At 38.9% G+C, this 17,212-nt stretch overlaps 2 protein-coding genes and 1 long non-coding RNA gene across 5 annotated transcripts in view; 1 reads left to right on the top strand and 2 right to left on the bottom strand.

Moving 5' to 3' along the window:
• Positions 1-17,212, bottom strand: part of frmpd2 (FERM and PDZ domain containing 2) — a 451,768-nt gene that overhangs the window by 246,059 nt on the left and 188,497 nt on the right. The gene's annotated exons all lie outside the window — the stretch shown is intronic.
• The window catches only part of antxr1c (ANTXR cell adhesion molecule 1c), a 75,289-nt gene that overhangs the window by 19,060 nt on the left and 39,017 nt on the right, over positions 1-17,212 (bottom strand). For all 3 annotated transcript variants that reach the window (XR_015503694.1, XM_087275570.1, XM_087275571.1), the window contains exons 11-17: positions 16,235-16,304; positions 11,433-11,511; positions 9,479-9,574; positions 7,213-7,251; positions 6,090-6,188; positions 5,761-5,928; positions 5,587-5,667 (exon numbers count right to left, since the gene is read on the bottom strand). Coding sequence is in view for 2 of the 3 variants with exons in the window: in XM_087275570.1 (XP_087131696.1) it covers positions 5,587-5,667; positions 5,761-5,928; positions 6,090-6,188; positions 7,213-7,251; positions 9,479-9,574; positions 11,433-11,511; positions 16,235-16,304 (632 nt within the window). In the remaining variant the exon portion in view is untranslated. The remainder of the gene's footprint in view (positions 1-5,586; positions 5,668-5,760; positions 5,929-6,089; positions 6,189-7,212; positions 7,252-9,478; positions 9,575-11,432; positions 11,512-16,234; positions 16,305-17,212) is intronic.
• Positions 9,795-12,130, top strand: LOC147841252 (uncharacterized). Its single transcript, XR_015503757.1, has 4 exons — positions 9,795-9,829; positions 10,057-10,368; positions 10,420-10,525; positions 10,780-12,130. It is a non-coding gene; the product is annotated as an uncharacterized LOC147841252 (long non-coding RNA).

Here is a 17,212-nt window from a genome sequence, read left to right as displayed (position 1 = left end):
TTTTCGGGGTCGTCTGGAGTTTGGTCCGGGATGCCTGTGAAAACTAGATTGTCTCTCATGCTGCGTGCTTGTAAGTCCAATACATTTTCCTTTATTGATTTGTTTTCTGTGACAACGGAGGTGAGTTGAGCGGTAAGTGCGTGAACTGAGTCCTTTAAAAAATTGTTTTCTTTAGTGAGTGTGTCAATCTGTTCTTGGCTGAATTCTAAACTGTGACGGAGTTCTTGGAATTCTTTGTGAATGACTTCTATTAGTGCGATTCTTGTGTCGAGTCCGGAGAGTTTATTTTCAATTGAGCGTAATATTTCGCTTACCTCGGTACAGCAAGATGGTGAGGAGGGTGGTAAATTCATGCTTGAAGGAGAGTCGGGACGGGGTCTCTTGAAGTTTGGAGCGGGATTACCTTTTTTGTTGTGGTCTGTTGTGTCCATGTTGCAGCAGTATGTGTTGTAATGTACGTCGATGTATTCTTCAAGTTGATCCAGGATGAAAAAAAATAAAAATTGTAGTCCAGTTGCAATGATGTAGTCAAATTTTTGATGGGCGAAACACACGGAGAAAAGTGAAGATACGGAGGAAAAAAGTTTTCGGAGTTGTTTGCTGTCTAGCAGACAGGCGCCGCCATTTTGGATCTCGCACTCAGGTCTCGCAGGCTCTCGCGTTACTCAGCCATCAGTCTCCTTCCGTGTACATCCCCGTACTTTCATTTTCACTGCTACAGTCCCTCACTTCTACTAGTGTTCAAACCAAAAGATTCGCATCAGTTGTTTTTCTAGACACAGTTGCTTCACAAAAGGAAACGGGAGCGCACACGCGCTATAAACAGTCGTGTGGTACTCGCGGTGATCCGAGTTTGATTGTTGGCTCGAGGGCCTTTGCCGATCCTTCCCCGATCTCTGCTCCCCACACTTTCGTGTCTGTACATCTCCACTGTCCTATCAATAAAGGTAAAAACCCCTAAAAATAATTATATAAAAAAAATTGCATTACGCAAAAGAGCGAAGCTCATAAAAGTATCGCCTTGACCTCGTTCTCAACTTGCGGTGATGCGCTGACAAAAATGATTAGATTTACTCCATTTTTTAAAGCTAACTGGTTGCAAACAATTTATTTGGGCTGAGTTTAAACAAACTAATTAAATGTAGAAATGCTCAACTTAATTTGTTTGTTTATATTCAGCCCATATAAATATTATTTGCAACCAATTACCTTTAAAAAATTGAGTAAATCTAATGAAGCGTTGTTTTCAGTGTAGAAGCGCCGCTAGATGCATTTAATGCCCTTTTAGAGCCATTTCAGACAGGAAATAATGCCCAGTTCATTTGTTTTCCATGCACAGAAAGAACGAGAGAGAAAAGAGTCAGTCTGGGCATTTTTCAGGCCTCTCGTCACAAACCGCAGCGCAGAGGCCCAGGCCATTACAGGATGAGGAGGTGAAAAAAAAAGTCCTCCGCTAAGAAACTTTGCGTCATGCAACCTTTCGCTCGAGGCTATTAAAACCATGCGAGTTCAGAAACGTGATGAAAAGCCATGTGTGCACTGAGTGAGTTGCTTAACAAGTCACACTGCTAAATTTGGCAGATGCACATCCTGGAATTCCAACGTGAGTCATCGATTTTGATGACCTGAAACTGGTTTTCTTCTTGCGCATCATTCATTAGTGGCAAACTAACGGTAAGAAAGGGCGTGTTGAACAATATTGTGGATGAAGACGTCAACAGAGAAGTATATAGTCCAGCTTTGGTTGAAGATTCATTCATTCATTTTCCTTCGGCTTAGGGTGTAAAACTAAACATTATTATTTTCACGCTTCACTAGCATGTTTGTCGTTTGTGTCACGTTTCTAACTGCATGTGAGAAGCTCTTCAACCTAATCATGCAAAAGTTATCACCATGAGCTCAAGTTCATTGTTTTAAATGTAGACTCGCGGAGAGCGGATGAGTGCACACAAATAGAGAGAGCGAAACCACTCGCGATTTCCGTGCTTTTAGACGGCCTCGAAACAAAAACTTTTTTTTTCAGCCTCATAAAGTTTTTTTTTTAAATTGAATCAAAATTTATATTTTGTCTCATAGCATTTTATAAACCGTTTCCAACCTATTTTGCATCGAGATTCTGGGTATTCTCGTGTGAATGTGTGAATAATTAGGACTCACATGTGGGTACTAAAACGTTGTCAGTTATCTCATAAAACAAAATGCTTAAAAATTAAATAGAGTTTTTAGAAATATTAAAAATACATAAGTCTATATTGTCTATAGACTTAAATGGATATATATATATATGCTCACTTTGCAGGCGGGTATTGCTCATTTATTTATTTTCATAACCCCCACGAACAGCTATGCAAACAGGGACCTAATGTATTTTGAGTGTATAAAGACTTTAAGCCAGCAGCTAGCTCTCTGTAACTCTCACATGGTCGCTCACTGAAGCTAAGCAGGGCTGCGTCCGGTCAGTACCTGGATGGGAGACCACATGGGAAAGCTATGTTGCTGCTGGAAGTGGTGTTAGTGAGGCCAGCAGGGGGCGCCCAACCTGCGGTCTGTGTGGGTCCTAATGCCCCAGTATAGTGACGGGGACTATACTATACTATACCGTCTTTCGGATGAGACGTTAAACCGAGGTCCTGACTTTTCGTGGTCATTAAAAATCCCAGGATGTCCTTCGAAAAAGAGTAGGGGTTTACCCTGGCATCCTGGCCAAATCTGCCCACTAGCCTCTGTCCATCATGGCCTCTTAAACATCCTCATACCGTAATAGCCTTCATCACCCTGTCTCCTCTCCATCAATCAGCTGTGTGGTGTGCGGTCTGACGTAATAGGGCTGCCATCACATTATCCAGGTGGATGTTGCACACTGGTGGTGGATGAGGAGATGTGTAAAGTGCTTTGAGTGCCCAGAAAAGCGCTATATACATGTAAGGAATTATTATTATTATTACTATTTTTGTGACCAACCCGAAATTACAGTGTGTGTGTTTCTTTTGCTGGCTAATTCATGATGACCCTCCGTTTTTTTCTACTGTGCTGTTTGTCGTCTCCATTCTGCATTTTGGAAATGTGTAAAATAAGACCTCCCACACCTCATGTCTCTTTTGCGCACAGTAATCCTTAAAGGGGGCGCATTGTTGGAAACTCAGTGCATTCTTTTGGGAAAGTAAAGCTTGAATTCGATCTGCGCAACAAAACAAAATTATTTCAATATCATCGCTAATATTCGCTGTAATGCCCAGCCCTAGTTTTAACACATTTGTTAAAAATCAACAAAAAAATGAGCAGATGTGTTTTTATTATTATAGTTAGTATAGAGTAAAACCGACATGCATTGTGCAAATAAATTAACATTCAAGAGTTCCCACTTAGATATTGTTTAATAATATTAGAAGGTTTGGCATGCTGTCCTGAGAGAGAACCCTGAGCTCGGAGATAATTAAGCCCAGGGCTCCCGCCTGGTTGATGAGCATGTAAGGGGGTACAAGATCAGGTAGTCCTCAAGAGCTCTCCCTGATAGAGGAGGAAAAGGGAGAGATGGGCTGGATGAGGGGACTCTTTAAAGAAGTAGATCAGGGAGTAATACTAGACAGGCTATTTATGAGTGAGTTTGGAGTAGTCCGATTGGCTCACTAATGATTACGGATGAGAGACCAGCCCCGATTAATCATATCACATGCTTTTCTCGAAATTATGCCTTAAAATTCTGTCGTACGGCGTTGCGAAAAGGGGTGGGATTAAACAAGATGATTAGACATAAAAAAAAAGCGAGCGATTGCTCCATGTTTTAAATTTCTGTCCAGAGAGGTCATGTTTTGATCCTCGGTTGGTCTCACGCAGTCAAGTGATGCGATTTCACAGGTCAGAGTTCACCAAGCTTGAACTTTGTGCTGCAGTAACCTGCGAAACTTGACGCATGACCTTGAGTTTCCGGTCTGACGCATTCGCGTGCGTATGAATGGAAGTCTATGGGAGTGTGACCGCAGCTTTAGTTTGTAAATCTTCACTTTAATTTAACCCAATTAAGACCAGAACTAAATTAACATGTAAACCTGCGAGTCAAAATCCTGAAATGTGTGTCTTCCAACCAGCACCTGGAGATTGTTCATCTTTCATGAGCAAGATGAAAACGTCTGCGTGAAAGATGCATTCAGACTAAATCACGATGATCCAACAGAGCCGATAACCTGCCATCTGACATCCACCAAGTCCAACCATGTGTCCGCCGAGTCTGGCCTTTAAAAAGCAGACTATCTGTCTGGAAAGTGTGTTTTATTTGGTTTTATGGCTACTGATTTGATGCAGGTGGCAAACTGTGCCTATGAAGTTTCTTGGCGGCGTCAGGCTGCTCTGACAAATGAAAGGCAAGTAAACGTCTGGCCGAGGCTGAGAGGAATGAGTCAGGAAATCCACACGACATGGATTTATGAGGTCCAAACACCTTAAAAGCCTTCGCTGGAGGCTAGACAGACAGTCTGTTGCTGGAGGACACTTTTCACAACCTACACTCACGGCCACTTTATTAGGTACAACTGCTCTGTAACGCAAATTTCTAATCACATGGCAGCAACTCAACGCGTTTAGGCATATGGACATGGTCAAGATGATCTGCTGCAGTTCAAGCTGAGCATCAGAATGGGGAAGAAAGGGGATTTAAGTGACTTTGAACATGGCATGGTTGTTGGTGCCAGAATGGCTGCTCTTAGTATTTCAGAAACTGCTGATCTACTGGGATTTTCACGCACAGCCATCTCTAGGGTTTACAGAGAATGGTCCGACAAAGAGGAAATATCCAGTGAGCAGCAAGTTTGTGGGCGCAAATGTTGATGCCAGAGGTCAGAGGAGAATGGCCAGACTGGTTCCAGCTGATAGAAAGGCAACAGTAACTCAAATAAGCACTCGTTACAACCAAGCTCTGCAGAAGAGCATCTCTGAACACACACCACGTCCAACCTTGAGGCGGATGGGCTACAGCAGCAGAAGACCACAGCGGGTAAATCTAATACTAGCTAAAAATAAACAGTCAAGGTGCAAACAGTTTGACTATAAACTATGAATGACTGAAAATCTCAGCAGATATTAAGAGTCGTAATTGTTGTTGTCATTTCCCTCACTTGTTTCTGGTCCTGGTATTAGTATTTATTTTCAGCTCTCTGCTTTGAGGTTCTAGATTCACTTTGTGCTGCTCTAGCCAATAGGGGACTAAAGAAAGCAAAGTCTCATCTGATTGGTCAAATCTGGATAAACAAGCTTTTCTATTTCAGAGGTCGCCACTGTGGAATGAACCGCCAACTATTCCAGCATTTGTTTTACGCATCAGATGCCCTTTCAGCTGCAATCCAGTACTGGGAAACACCCATACCCACTTGTATTTACACTCATACACTACGGCCAATTTAGTTTCTCCAATTCCCTATAGCGCATGTGTTTGGACTGTGGGGGAAACCGGAGCACCCGGAGGAAACATGCAAACTCCACACAGAAATGCCAACTGGTCCAGCTGGCACTCGAACCAGCAACCTTCTTGCTGTGCTAACCACTGAGCCACAGTGCCCCCCCCTAAAATGGAATAATCTAGAACCAAATACTCACATGATCTCCTGGCTGCGGCCTCATGAGTGAAACCTGATCATATCCACGGCGGAAAAGAGCCAAGATGGCATCCAGTTTACCCTGAACAGGAGGAACGTGCTGTTAAACACTAGACTCAGTTAAGCTCGCTACCAACATCAATAAACAGTAGCGACGGTGATGAAGCGTCTTTACCCTGATGGGCGAGTACCACTTCCTGTTCTGAGTCGGCTTCCTGTGGTCTGATTTTCTGGGCTTGGGTTCAAAGGGTTCAAACTCCTGCTCCGGCATCTTTATGACGGCGTTTTTGGGTTTCTCCAGCTTCGCTCCCTCCTCGGTCGAGCCTTTGCCTCCCCAGCGAACCTGCATACAGCAAAAACAACACATCATTTCACACACTTTTTTGAAACATGAAATCTGCCTACGTTATTATAATTTATTAATTGTATATTCTCTAATAACTGCACTGCATACGTTTTTACCAGCAATCATGGATTTGTTTTTTTTTTTTTGAGTAATCTCACCTCCATTCGTTTAATTCCCCCGACTCCTCGACCGCCGTAATATGAAGCGTCCACTGTGGGCCATTTCTTCTTGGGCATCCCGTCTTCATCATCAGATTCCTAAAAAACAGACTGTTTAGTTCTAGTGTAAGTTACTCACAAAGTCCATCTGACTGACTTCACTAAGCAGTGCACTCTGTCTAGTGCACACTACTGAGTTAGTGTGCATAGATTGAGACACTCGCTCTATCTTTTCTAATATTGCAAAAACACCACACTAGTTATTTTGTAGTATTTATTGACACATTATTATTATTACAATCAATAATAATAATAACAATATGAATAGCATTATTATTAATAAACTATTCGTAATGATCATAACTATTTTCAGTATTATTAGGAATTAATACCTACAATATAAATAATTGAGTACAATTTTTACTTAATAAAACAATGTTGTTTGTAATATAATAATAATAATGATAATAATAACAACAACAATAATAATAATAAAATTAACAATAATAATAAATTGTATTGTATTTGTATTTATTTTTGTATTGTTTAACATTTTAATAATTTCCCCATTATATAAAATAAATATTTAAACATAAATAGGATGCTCAGTCAGAAGTTTGTTTCTGGGTGAGAACATTTAGGTGCCATCAGATGGAGCCTTATTGACACAAAACCCAGCTAACCTTTGCAATTTGTCCAGCTTTGATTTATACATACAATTTATTATTATTATTATTATTATTGCTATTATTATTAATTAATTATGTTTCCTTCAGAAGGCTTCCAACACCTTTGAGAATACCAAAAATATTTCTCCAGTTGTCTCAAGTAATGCAGCTAGTGTTAAATAAAATGCTAATAATAATAGTAATAATAATAGTAATAATAACAACAACAACAATAATAATAATAATAATAATAATTTTAACAATAATAATTATAATATTTTTTATAATAATAATAATAATTTCAATAATAAAAAGAATAATAATAATAATTATTATTATTACAATTTTAGTAATAATAATATTAATACTTTTAATATTAATAATAATAATAATAATAATTATTATTATTATTATGTTATTAAAGCTCATTTAATAAAGATTAAGATATAACTCACAGGTTCTGGAGGAGGAGGAGGTGGAGGCTCTTTAATCACCTGTGAAAAAACAACAATCATTTATATCCATATCATATCAGTGACAGTAAATACATACTACACAACCTGACAAAAGTCTTGTTGTTGGTCCCAGTTGTAAGAGCAACAAATAATAACTTGACCTCTAGTTGATTGTATGGAAAAGTGGCAGAAGGTGAATTTTCCTGATGAATCATCTGTTGAGCTGCATCACAACCATCCCAAATACTGCAGAAGACCTACTGGAACCCACATGGATCCAAGATTCTCAGAGAAATCAGTCAAGTTTGGTGAAGGAAAAGTCATGGTTTGGGGTTACATTCAGTATGGGGGTGTGCGAGAGATCTGCAGAAACATTTGTGCTGCCCATTCCATTACAAACCACAAAAGAGGGCAAACTCTCCAGCAGGATAGCGCTCCTCATACTTCAGCCTCCACATCAAAGCTCCTGAAAGCAAAGAAGGTCAAGCTGCTCCAGGATTGGCCAGCCCAGTCACAAGACATGAACATTATTGAGCACTTCTGGGGTAAGATGAAGGAGGAGGCATTGAAGATGAATCCAAAGTATCTTGATGAACTCAGGGATCCTGCAAGAACACTTTCTTTGGCATTCCAGATGACTTTATTAATGAGTGATTTGAGTCAGAGATGTATGGATGCAGTCCTCCAAGCTCATGATGGAGTCAGACACAATATTCACTCTGTCTCCACTGCAGCAGGACTTTATATTCTATACTGGACATTATTTCTGCTCAGTGACAAGACTTTAGTCTAAGCAAGGTCAGACCTTACTGTCCTAATTAAAAAGTTCTAAATTAAGAAATGATCATGTTTTATTTTGGTTAAATAAGCGTAATCTAGAGGCCTTTGTCTTTTATATAAGCCTCTTTTAACACCAAATGATCAACTAGAAGACAAGTTATTATTTGCTGTTCCTAAAACCTGGATAGGTGACAATATACACAAACAAAACAATACAGAGCAGCGTGTGAAATCATGACTCTGTTCTTCTGTGGCAAAATGCAGCCATTTTGAAACAGAAAGTGAGTTATTGATATTTTGGGGATTTTCAGGACCTCCTTTATATAGTTTTTTTTAATAAATGCCAGAAAAAATTGAACAAATAGTTTAAAGTTATTGCTGTTCAGTTCTGCAGTCTAGTTTTAGTCTTTTGCCTTTGTTGGGAAGTGTTATTAGAGTATACTGTGTTCTCATTTTAGATTAATTCATCTATTTTCCACCTTTATGGTCCCATTAAATAAAAATTTCAATTTTTAAATGTTAGTATCAGTATTTTAGGATATCAAGTGTGCTCCAAAACTGTGACAAAATTGATGCTTTGAAGAAATAACCTGATTTAACATCTAAAGTTTGCAGTTTGTCACTTTCACCAAAATGGATCAATGTTTTTTTTACACGTCACCTCATACTTCAGTTTCTCATCAAATCTTCTGACCAATCAAATGCTTTCTAGGGTCTTACATGCCCCGCCCCCTTCAGGACGCTTCTCATTTGCTTTTCATTTGATGAGAGCTGCAGAGCTGTGATAAAAACCAAACGCTATTGGCTGTGTTTTAAAAAGGGGAGGAGCTACTCTATTCAAAGTACACATGAAATCAAAACTAAACGTATTGATTTTGTTAGCTCACATTGCTAGTTTTGTTCTGAACAATACATCTGTGCATGTCATTAAGATAAAGTATGTCGTTTGCACTTGTAATCAAAAATTAAAATCTCAAAATGCTCGTTCTGAACTCTCAGATTAGGTCTGCCTGAGGTATTGGGCATAACTAACACTTAACCACGCCCCTCCAGCTGTCAGTTTTGACAACAAACAGAAATGGTGAGCAGGAGGAGTCTGTTAGGTTGTAATAACTCTCCCCAAACCCTTTTCCCCATCTTTCTGAATGAAATGCCTACTTTACTACATCCAATCAGCTCGCAGTATAAAAAAACAAGCCACGCCCACTGTTTTCTCATTTAAATATTTTCTTTCTATGCGTCACAATATGAAACAAAAATTAATTGCAGCTTCCGGTTCATGCAGACTTTAATGTGGAATTGAAGGCTCCTACATCTCAGATGACTAGTGAGTGAGTAAATGACTTGCAAACGTTCATCTTTGGGTGAACTGTCCCTTTAAATCAGTCTTTTTATAACATAAATATGCTTTGGCTCTGAGATGAAAACAGCGCTAGTCTATATGTGAAGCTTGATGTTTATGGTGGTAAATGAGGCGAAGACTTACTACAGTGCAGCAGAGCGGCCAAAACCACCACATGAAGAGCAGAGCCAACAAGAGGAACAACACCAGCAGCGTGATCAGGAGAATCGTCCCGTCAAACTGACGAAAACACACACAGATGAACACCTTTAACACACCTTTACACTAATATAACACCATACTGATCTTCCAGAGTGTTTTCATTCATGGCAGAGAAATTACTGATGATGATTTTAAAAACAAAGAAGATAAGTGGCAAATAATTGGTCTGTTTCTTGATTCTGATTGGCTGGTAGGTGTACTTATTTCATCGGTTATACTACTGGAATACTACATGCTTGATTCTGATTGGCTGATGGCATACTAAGGTGTGCAGTTACATGGAATTCTTGATTCTAATTGGCTAGTAGATGTACTTATTTTATTGTTCATACTACTGGGATGCTGAATACTTGATTCTGTTTGGCTGATGGCATTCTAAAGTGTGCAGTTATTTGAAATTCTTGATTCTGATTGGCAGGTAGACGTACAATATTTTTTTTTTACCACGGAGACACTAAATGCTTGATTCTGATTGGCTGATGGCATTCTAAGTCGTGCAGTAATTGAAATTCTTGTTTGTGATTGGCTGAGGGCATTCTAAAGTGTGCAGTTATTTGAAATTCTTGATTCTGATTGGCTGATGGCATTCTAAGGTGTGCAGTTATTTGAAATTCTTGATTCTGATTGGCTGATGGCATTCTAAGGTGTGCAGTTATTTGAAATTCTTGATTCTGATTGGCTGGTAGGCGTACAATTTTTTTTATATCACTGGGATACTAAATGCTCGATTCTGATTGGCTGATGGCATTCTAAAGTGTGCAGTTATTTGAAATTCTTGTTTCTGATTGGCTGATGGCATTCTAAGGCGTGCAGTAATTGAAATTCTGGTTTCTGATTGGCTGATGGCATTCTAAGGTGTGCAGTTATTTGAAATTCTTGATTCTGATTGGCTGGTAGGCGTACAATATTTTTTATATACTACGGGGATACTAAATGCTTGATTCTGATTGGCTGATGGCATTCTAAAGTGTGCAGTTATTTGAAATTCTTGATTCTGATTGGCTGATGGCATTCTAAAGTGTGCAGTTATTTGAAATTCTTGATTCTGATTGGCTGATGGCATTCTAAGGTGTGCAGTTATTTGAAATTCTTTATTCTAATTTGCTGATAGCATTCTAAAGTTGCAAGTTATTTGAAATTCTTGATTCTGATTGGCTGATGCCATTCTAAGGTGTGCAGTTATTTGAAATTCTTTATTCTGATTGGCTGATGGCATTCTAAAGTGTGCAGTTATTTGAAATTCTTGATTCTGATTGGCTGGTGAACATGACAACGAAAAATACCACAGTGTTCATGTAATGAATGTGACATTAAATAAGCATTAAATATTATTTATGTCATTTGGTCATAAATCAAACGCAAAACTAACAAATTGCATCAATATATCTAAATACAGATTCAATCTACAGGACTGATTTCCAGCAGAAGTGAAAGCTCTTGAGTGTAACCTTAAAGTGTGCGATGGGAAAGGAATTGAAGAGCGGCCGAAGAAACGCTTCATAAACGTTATTCTGTGGTTGTGGGCTCAGTCAGACACAGAGACAGGATCTTTCGGGGGGTTTTGTAAAAGCCCCTGTGGTTTGGCTCTCGATCTGTGAGTGCTTTTGGAGGGTGAAGGAGTTTGTGAACAGAAAATCGTGATACGGGACGTCTGAACGTCACAAGGACAAAAATTAAAGGTGACAAAGGACAAGACCACCAGTAAACTGCACATAGACTTCCCATTGATTTATAATGCAACATAATTACAATCATACAGTACTTACCATAGGAACTTTTAGTTAGGATAACTATTAGGCTGATTTAATAAAATTTTAATAGACTGAATGATTTATTGAGACTCAATTTACAGAGCGTGTTTGTGATTGTGACTTACACACTCAGTGGTGGTGATGTGAACGGAGCTGGTGATGAAAGACAGACCCTCGTTCATGCTGACCTGCAGGTAAACCACCCTGAAGAGACACAAAAAACATCTTCAGCCCCATATCCGTCGCTTCCAAAAAGCACAACATCCTTTAACGCTGCACAGAAGCAGAATACAGCGAGACATACATGCCAAACACAACCCCAAAGCATTTTTCATACTCTCACACAAAATGCCTGTCAGACCATAATTGGCAGAGCTTTGCAGGGAGCTGGTTAACTTTTGTTGAAGTCAGCTGTCTAGCGTCTCAAACATCCGACAAAAACAGCCTTCTGAATGTTCAGCATTCCCGCCCATGGTTTATCTTTTTGGAGAGATAAGTTCATTCGCGCTGATGAGGAGCAGCGACTTTGGCTTGCCTTCACATTTTTCTGTGCTCAAGTCAACTTGTGGACGCTGATTTTTGCCAGACAATCATTTCTGAGAGCTGTTGTTCATGCTTTATTTACTTCAAGTCAGAATTGTTAGCCCTTTTTTAATTTTCAAATATTTCCCAAATGATGTTTAACAGATTCAGGAAGTTTCCACAGTATTTCCTATAATATTCTTTCTTCTTTAGAAAGTCTTATTTGTTTTATTTCGGCTAGAATAAAAGCAGTTCTTAATTAAAAATATATATATATTTTAAGGTCAATAATATCTATCATCTCCCATATTTGCCATTCTATACCATCCTCTTTAAGTATTTTAGTGTACACTGTAAAAAATGGCCGTGATTTGAACGGTAAAAAACTGTAACCTGTTTAACTGTAGGGCACCTATGGTAAAAAATCTACTTTTCAAGCTGTTTGGACAGACATGTGTGTTAGTATAGTGTATATACTGTCATATTGAGGTGAAATAAACACACCCAGTCCTTTTTTTAAAATTTAACAACATAAAAACGATGGACCAATTGGAGCGGTTTTCAGACCGACCGCAACTTTACGTAGGAGAGCGGTCCCCCCGCCCACCAATATTGATGGACAGCTGCGCACATTAACATGTCTCAGTAGTAATGCATATACTCATATCGACAAGACAGGACGAACGCAAAGTAACCGGGAATAAAAGGTTTGTTTCAGTTTGCTAGGATCATCAATCATCATCAAACGTGATCAAGAGTGAGTTTTACAAGTTTAACATGTTTTAAAACGTGTACATGTGTGTAATGAAGTCTGCGTGTCTACGCTATGTATGTGCATGTGTGTCTGCACTGTGCAATGTGTGTGTGTTAGTGTGTCTGCCTGTCTACGCAATGTATGTGCGTGTGTGCGTGCGTCTGCCTGTCTACGCTATGTATGTGCCTGTGTGTGTGCGTGAAGTCATTGTTGTTGGTGAAGTTTTTACTGTAGTATTTCACACAAACGTTACGTGAGATCTGCTTCCTGAGGCAGCCGAGGGCGGCGATTGAGGCATGTTGCTGACAGGCACCTGGGAATGGTGGGCGGGGACGACTCGCCTTAAAGGCCCAGTGCAAAAAAACAGCAACAACCTTTTCCCAGCTATAATATAGACATTTTAAACAGCTGTAATAAATACTCTGATGGGTGTTTTGAGCTGCAACTTTACAGACACATTCTGGGGACACAAAAGACTTATAATAAATATAAAATAAAGGGGTAACCTATGTGCCCTTTAATATATACGGCAAATAACCGTAAATTGACTGGCAAAAAAACTGAATTCCCTGCATGGCACATCACTTTTTCGCTTTTTGTTGACATAGCTATGTATTTTTTTTAGTTGTTTCCCAGTTATGTACATTAGAGATTTATGTTACATCTGATGTTGATAAACAATAGCTGTGTCCATCCAAAAATGTGAATAAACTTTATGCGCAAAACTTGATCATCGCATAAAAGTTGTGCATCGTTTCCATCCAACGTGTCAAAGCGAACAAAATCGTCACTTCCTGATTAACTGGCACCAAATATCAACAGTAAAAACTGCATTTGCTGCAGTAGGAGAAGCTGCATCAATCTTTTCTAAATGAATGCGCCTCAGAAGACAATCCTGACAAAAAGTGAGCACGCAGTGGCGTTTGAAGGTGTCAGACGCGGAGCACAGGCGCTCTTGATTCTGGAGGTCATTACTAATATAATAACATTAATACTGAAATGGTAATGCATTTTATAATGACCAAAACAACATTTCAGATGTTTTATAATGTGCTCAGCCTGACGTTTTATCCATTCACACACATTTTAAGCATCACATTGAATTGAATATTGAATAAAAAGTTTATCCTACCCAGTTAGGCGCATCAGTTTTTTATGCGCATTTTCAAAATTTATGCGCATCAGTGCCATCGACTGGTTTTTTATGTGCATTTGCAAAATGCGCATAAAATAGGTGGATGGAAACATAGCTAATGTTTATTTCAAGACTTTGATTTTATGCATGTTACCATGCTGGTGTTTAATAGCTGTGTAAATAACACTGAGCACCTTCTAAACACTGATACACTATTCTGCTTGTGGGAAAAGTTGATTGTGATGAGCATTAGTTCATTATGTAACTTTCTCATCACTATCTGTGTAACAAAGAGTGTTTAGATGTTAGTAATTCAAAATACAGACAGATTACATCTATAAAATAATGAAATGCGTTAGTTTACTGTAAAAATGAGAAATTACTTTTACGGTTTGAACCGTATTTTTAACAGTAAAATTCTGGCAACCGCAGCTGCCGTTTTTTTTTTTTACCGTAAATTTTACAGATTTATTTTTTACAGTGTGTTTCTCCAAAATTTTTAATCTTTCTATGAAAAGTGAAAGTAGCATCAGAGCCGATGAGTAGCTTCTCAAATGTGATATAACTGCAAGAGCTGCTCAAGAGAATTATGCTTTCGCTTTATCTTGACTTGAAAGCACATCGAAGTTAATATAACAATGGCAGCATTCATTTCCAACAAAGCTATGCATGGACCACTGCCCATAACCCATACTTGTCAACCCTCCCGTTTTTCCGAGATTCTCTCGCTATCATCCCATGAATGTATTTTCCCAAACTTCTCCCATATTTTTAATCTTTCTATGAAGGGTGGCATTAATGAGTAGTGATGGGCCGTTCATGAACGATTCGTTCATTTTGAACGAATCTTCAATATGACTCGGGAACTACGAGTCCTTTCAGGGAGTGATTCGTTTGTGCAGGTGATATCGTTCATTTCAAGTCTTTTGAGTCGTTCATCGCGGAAAGGCAGAAGACAATCATATGCGTTTAGAGCCGGAAAAAGAATTGATCCGTTCATCTCTCGAGTCCTCGGGTTTGAGTCATTCTGTCATGTGATGAACGAACGACTCAAGAGCCAGAAGACTTAAAAGGTGAACTAATCATCATGGCTCCTATCGACTCAGACTGTGTACATTGCTTAAGATTATATGTGACTGTCAGTTTAATGTGAACGAACCCCTGACATTTGAAGACATGAAGAGGTGAGCTGAGCAAAGAGACGACAATACCTTCATAGACAAAGGAGCAGGTCAACATTGAAGTATTATTTTCTCCTTCCTATAGTATACTGTTTATGACTTATTTGTCGTGTGATCAACCTTTTGGGCTAGTTATAGATGTGTTTGGAAGCAATTAGTGACATTTTAATAATATTTTGGCGAATTGATCCAAATGAATGAAATTACTTGAAAAAAGATTCGTTCATCTCGATGAACGAGACTTAAAGATCTGAGTCAGTAAAATGATCCGAACTTCCCATCACTATTAAAGAGCCGATCCTCCCTATACACAACCGCGGAACCACCAGGGGACACTCTTTGCTCTTAAATGTGAACCTGTTCTGTGCTTTCATTTTATTTAGGCATGAAACCTAAAATAAATATAAAAACAGCACGATTGATTCCCTTCCTTTTCATTACAGGCGTTGTTGTCCAGCCTATGCAATCCTCAAAACAGTCAGTCCATGTAGCAGTGCGTGACTGTCAGATGCACTCCTTAGTGATAAATAGATGCTGTCCCTGCTGAAAAATCCAGCTTAAACCAGCCTAGGCTGGTTGGCTGGTTTTAGCTGGTTGACCAGGCTGGTTTAAGAGGGGTTTTGGCCATTTCCAGGCTGGTTTCCAGCCATTTCCAGCCTGGTCTTAGCTGGTCAGGCTGGAAAATGACCAGCCAAATCCAGCTAAAACCAGCTTGACCAGCCTGGTTTAAGCTGGATATAGCTGGTTTTGGCTGGACTCCCAGCTTGGCTAGGCTGGTCAAGCTGGTTTTAGCTGGTCATCTCCCAGCCTGACTAGCTAAGACCAGGCTGGAAGTGGCCAAAACCCCTCTAAAACCAGCCTGGTCGACCAGCTAAAACCAGCCAACCAGCCTAGGCTGGTTTAAGCTGGATTTTTCAGCAGGGGTTTCCCAAACGGATAGAATAGAACAGAATAGAAAGCAGAAGATGGGAAGAAAATATGCAATCTCCAGTGTCTTTGAGAGCAATAAATGGCCACAGGGAAATAATGGATGAGGAACAAAGAAAAACAAGTGTGTGTGTGTGTGTGTGTGTGTGTGTGTGTGTGTGTGTGTGTGTGTGCATGAGTGAAGAAGCCAATGATTTCAGAGGAAGTGTCTGCTATAAAGACTCCTCAGACAGCCTGACATCATACATTGATTCTGCCGAAAGGAAACAGAAAACGAGGAACTTGCTGGAGAAGCGTGGCTGAACAGCATGACCTCAGAAGTAAACCAGTGTGTTGTGCAGGAAGGGGAATGTGACCTTTGACTGGGATCATAAACACGGCTCTAATGCATGGCAGACGCAAGCTTACTTTCCGACTTCATCTATAACAGGCGCAGGACACAGCAGGAACGTGTCTTCAACACTCGCCGGCTTCTCATCTGCACACAGAAACATATGAATGTGCAGAAATACATCAGAAAGGCAGATTATACACTCATGTTTGGAATAATTGGAGTTTTTGAAGTACACATTCCTCATCAGGGCTACAAAATAATTCGCCCTCCTGTGTAATTATTTTTCAGATATTTCCCAAGTGACACAATTTGAATCCTTCATTCGTTCATTTTCCTTTGACTTAGTCCCTTATTAATCAGGGGTTGCCACAGGGGAATGAACCGCCAACTTATCCCCAATAATATCCAGCTGCAGCCCCGCAGAACCACACACAGTTTTAGGCACACACAATCTAGGACACACGATTTAGGCAAACCATCTATGGTAACTTTTTAGCATTATCGCCACCTATTGAATTTCACAAATATGGTTTCCCATTTCAGTCATCATTATTATTATATCGTTACGATCATTTTAACATCTCTGCAGTTTCTGAACTCAAATTATGTAAATAAAAATAATTGGTTAAAGACACTTATGACTTTATTCATGTGTCCACATACACAAAGAAAACATTATAGACCGTCTAATTGTTGGATTAAGTGTAATAAACTAATTCAAGCTCTTCATATTTTCATACTTGGTTAAAATCACTTTGTTGTAAAATATAAAAAGCAAACAATAATATGTCACTTTAAAATAAATTATCCTGCTATAGTTAAAAATTTAAACAATATATATAGTTATAAAATGATTATCTTAATTGATTATAATTAAGTTTATATATAAACTACTATCTTTTACTAAACTACTTTTTACTAAATCTTTTTACTAAACACAGCTGTTATATATATATAGGAACAAATTAACTATTAATAATACAAAAAATCATAAGTATATATATATATATATATATATATATATATATATATATATATATATAGGAACAAAT

This window comes from Danio rerio, chromosome 12 (assembly GCF_052040795.2).
Source record: "Danio rerio strain M-AB ecotype USA chromosome 12, GRCz13ab, whole genome shotgun sequence".
Lineage (NCBI taxonomy): Eukaryota > Metazoa > Chordata > Actinopteri > Cypriniformes > Danionidae > Danio > Danio rerio.
The sequence above is the reverse complement of the archived record's forward strand: the minus strand, read 5'-3'. Positions and strand labels throughout refer to the sequence as shown.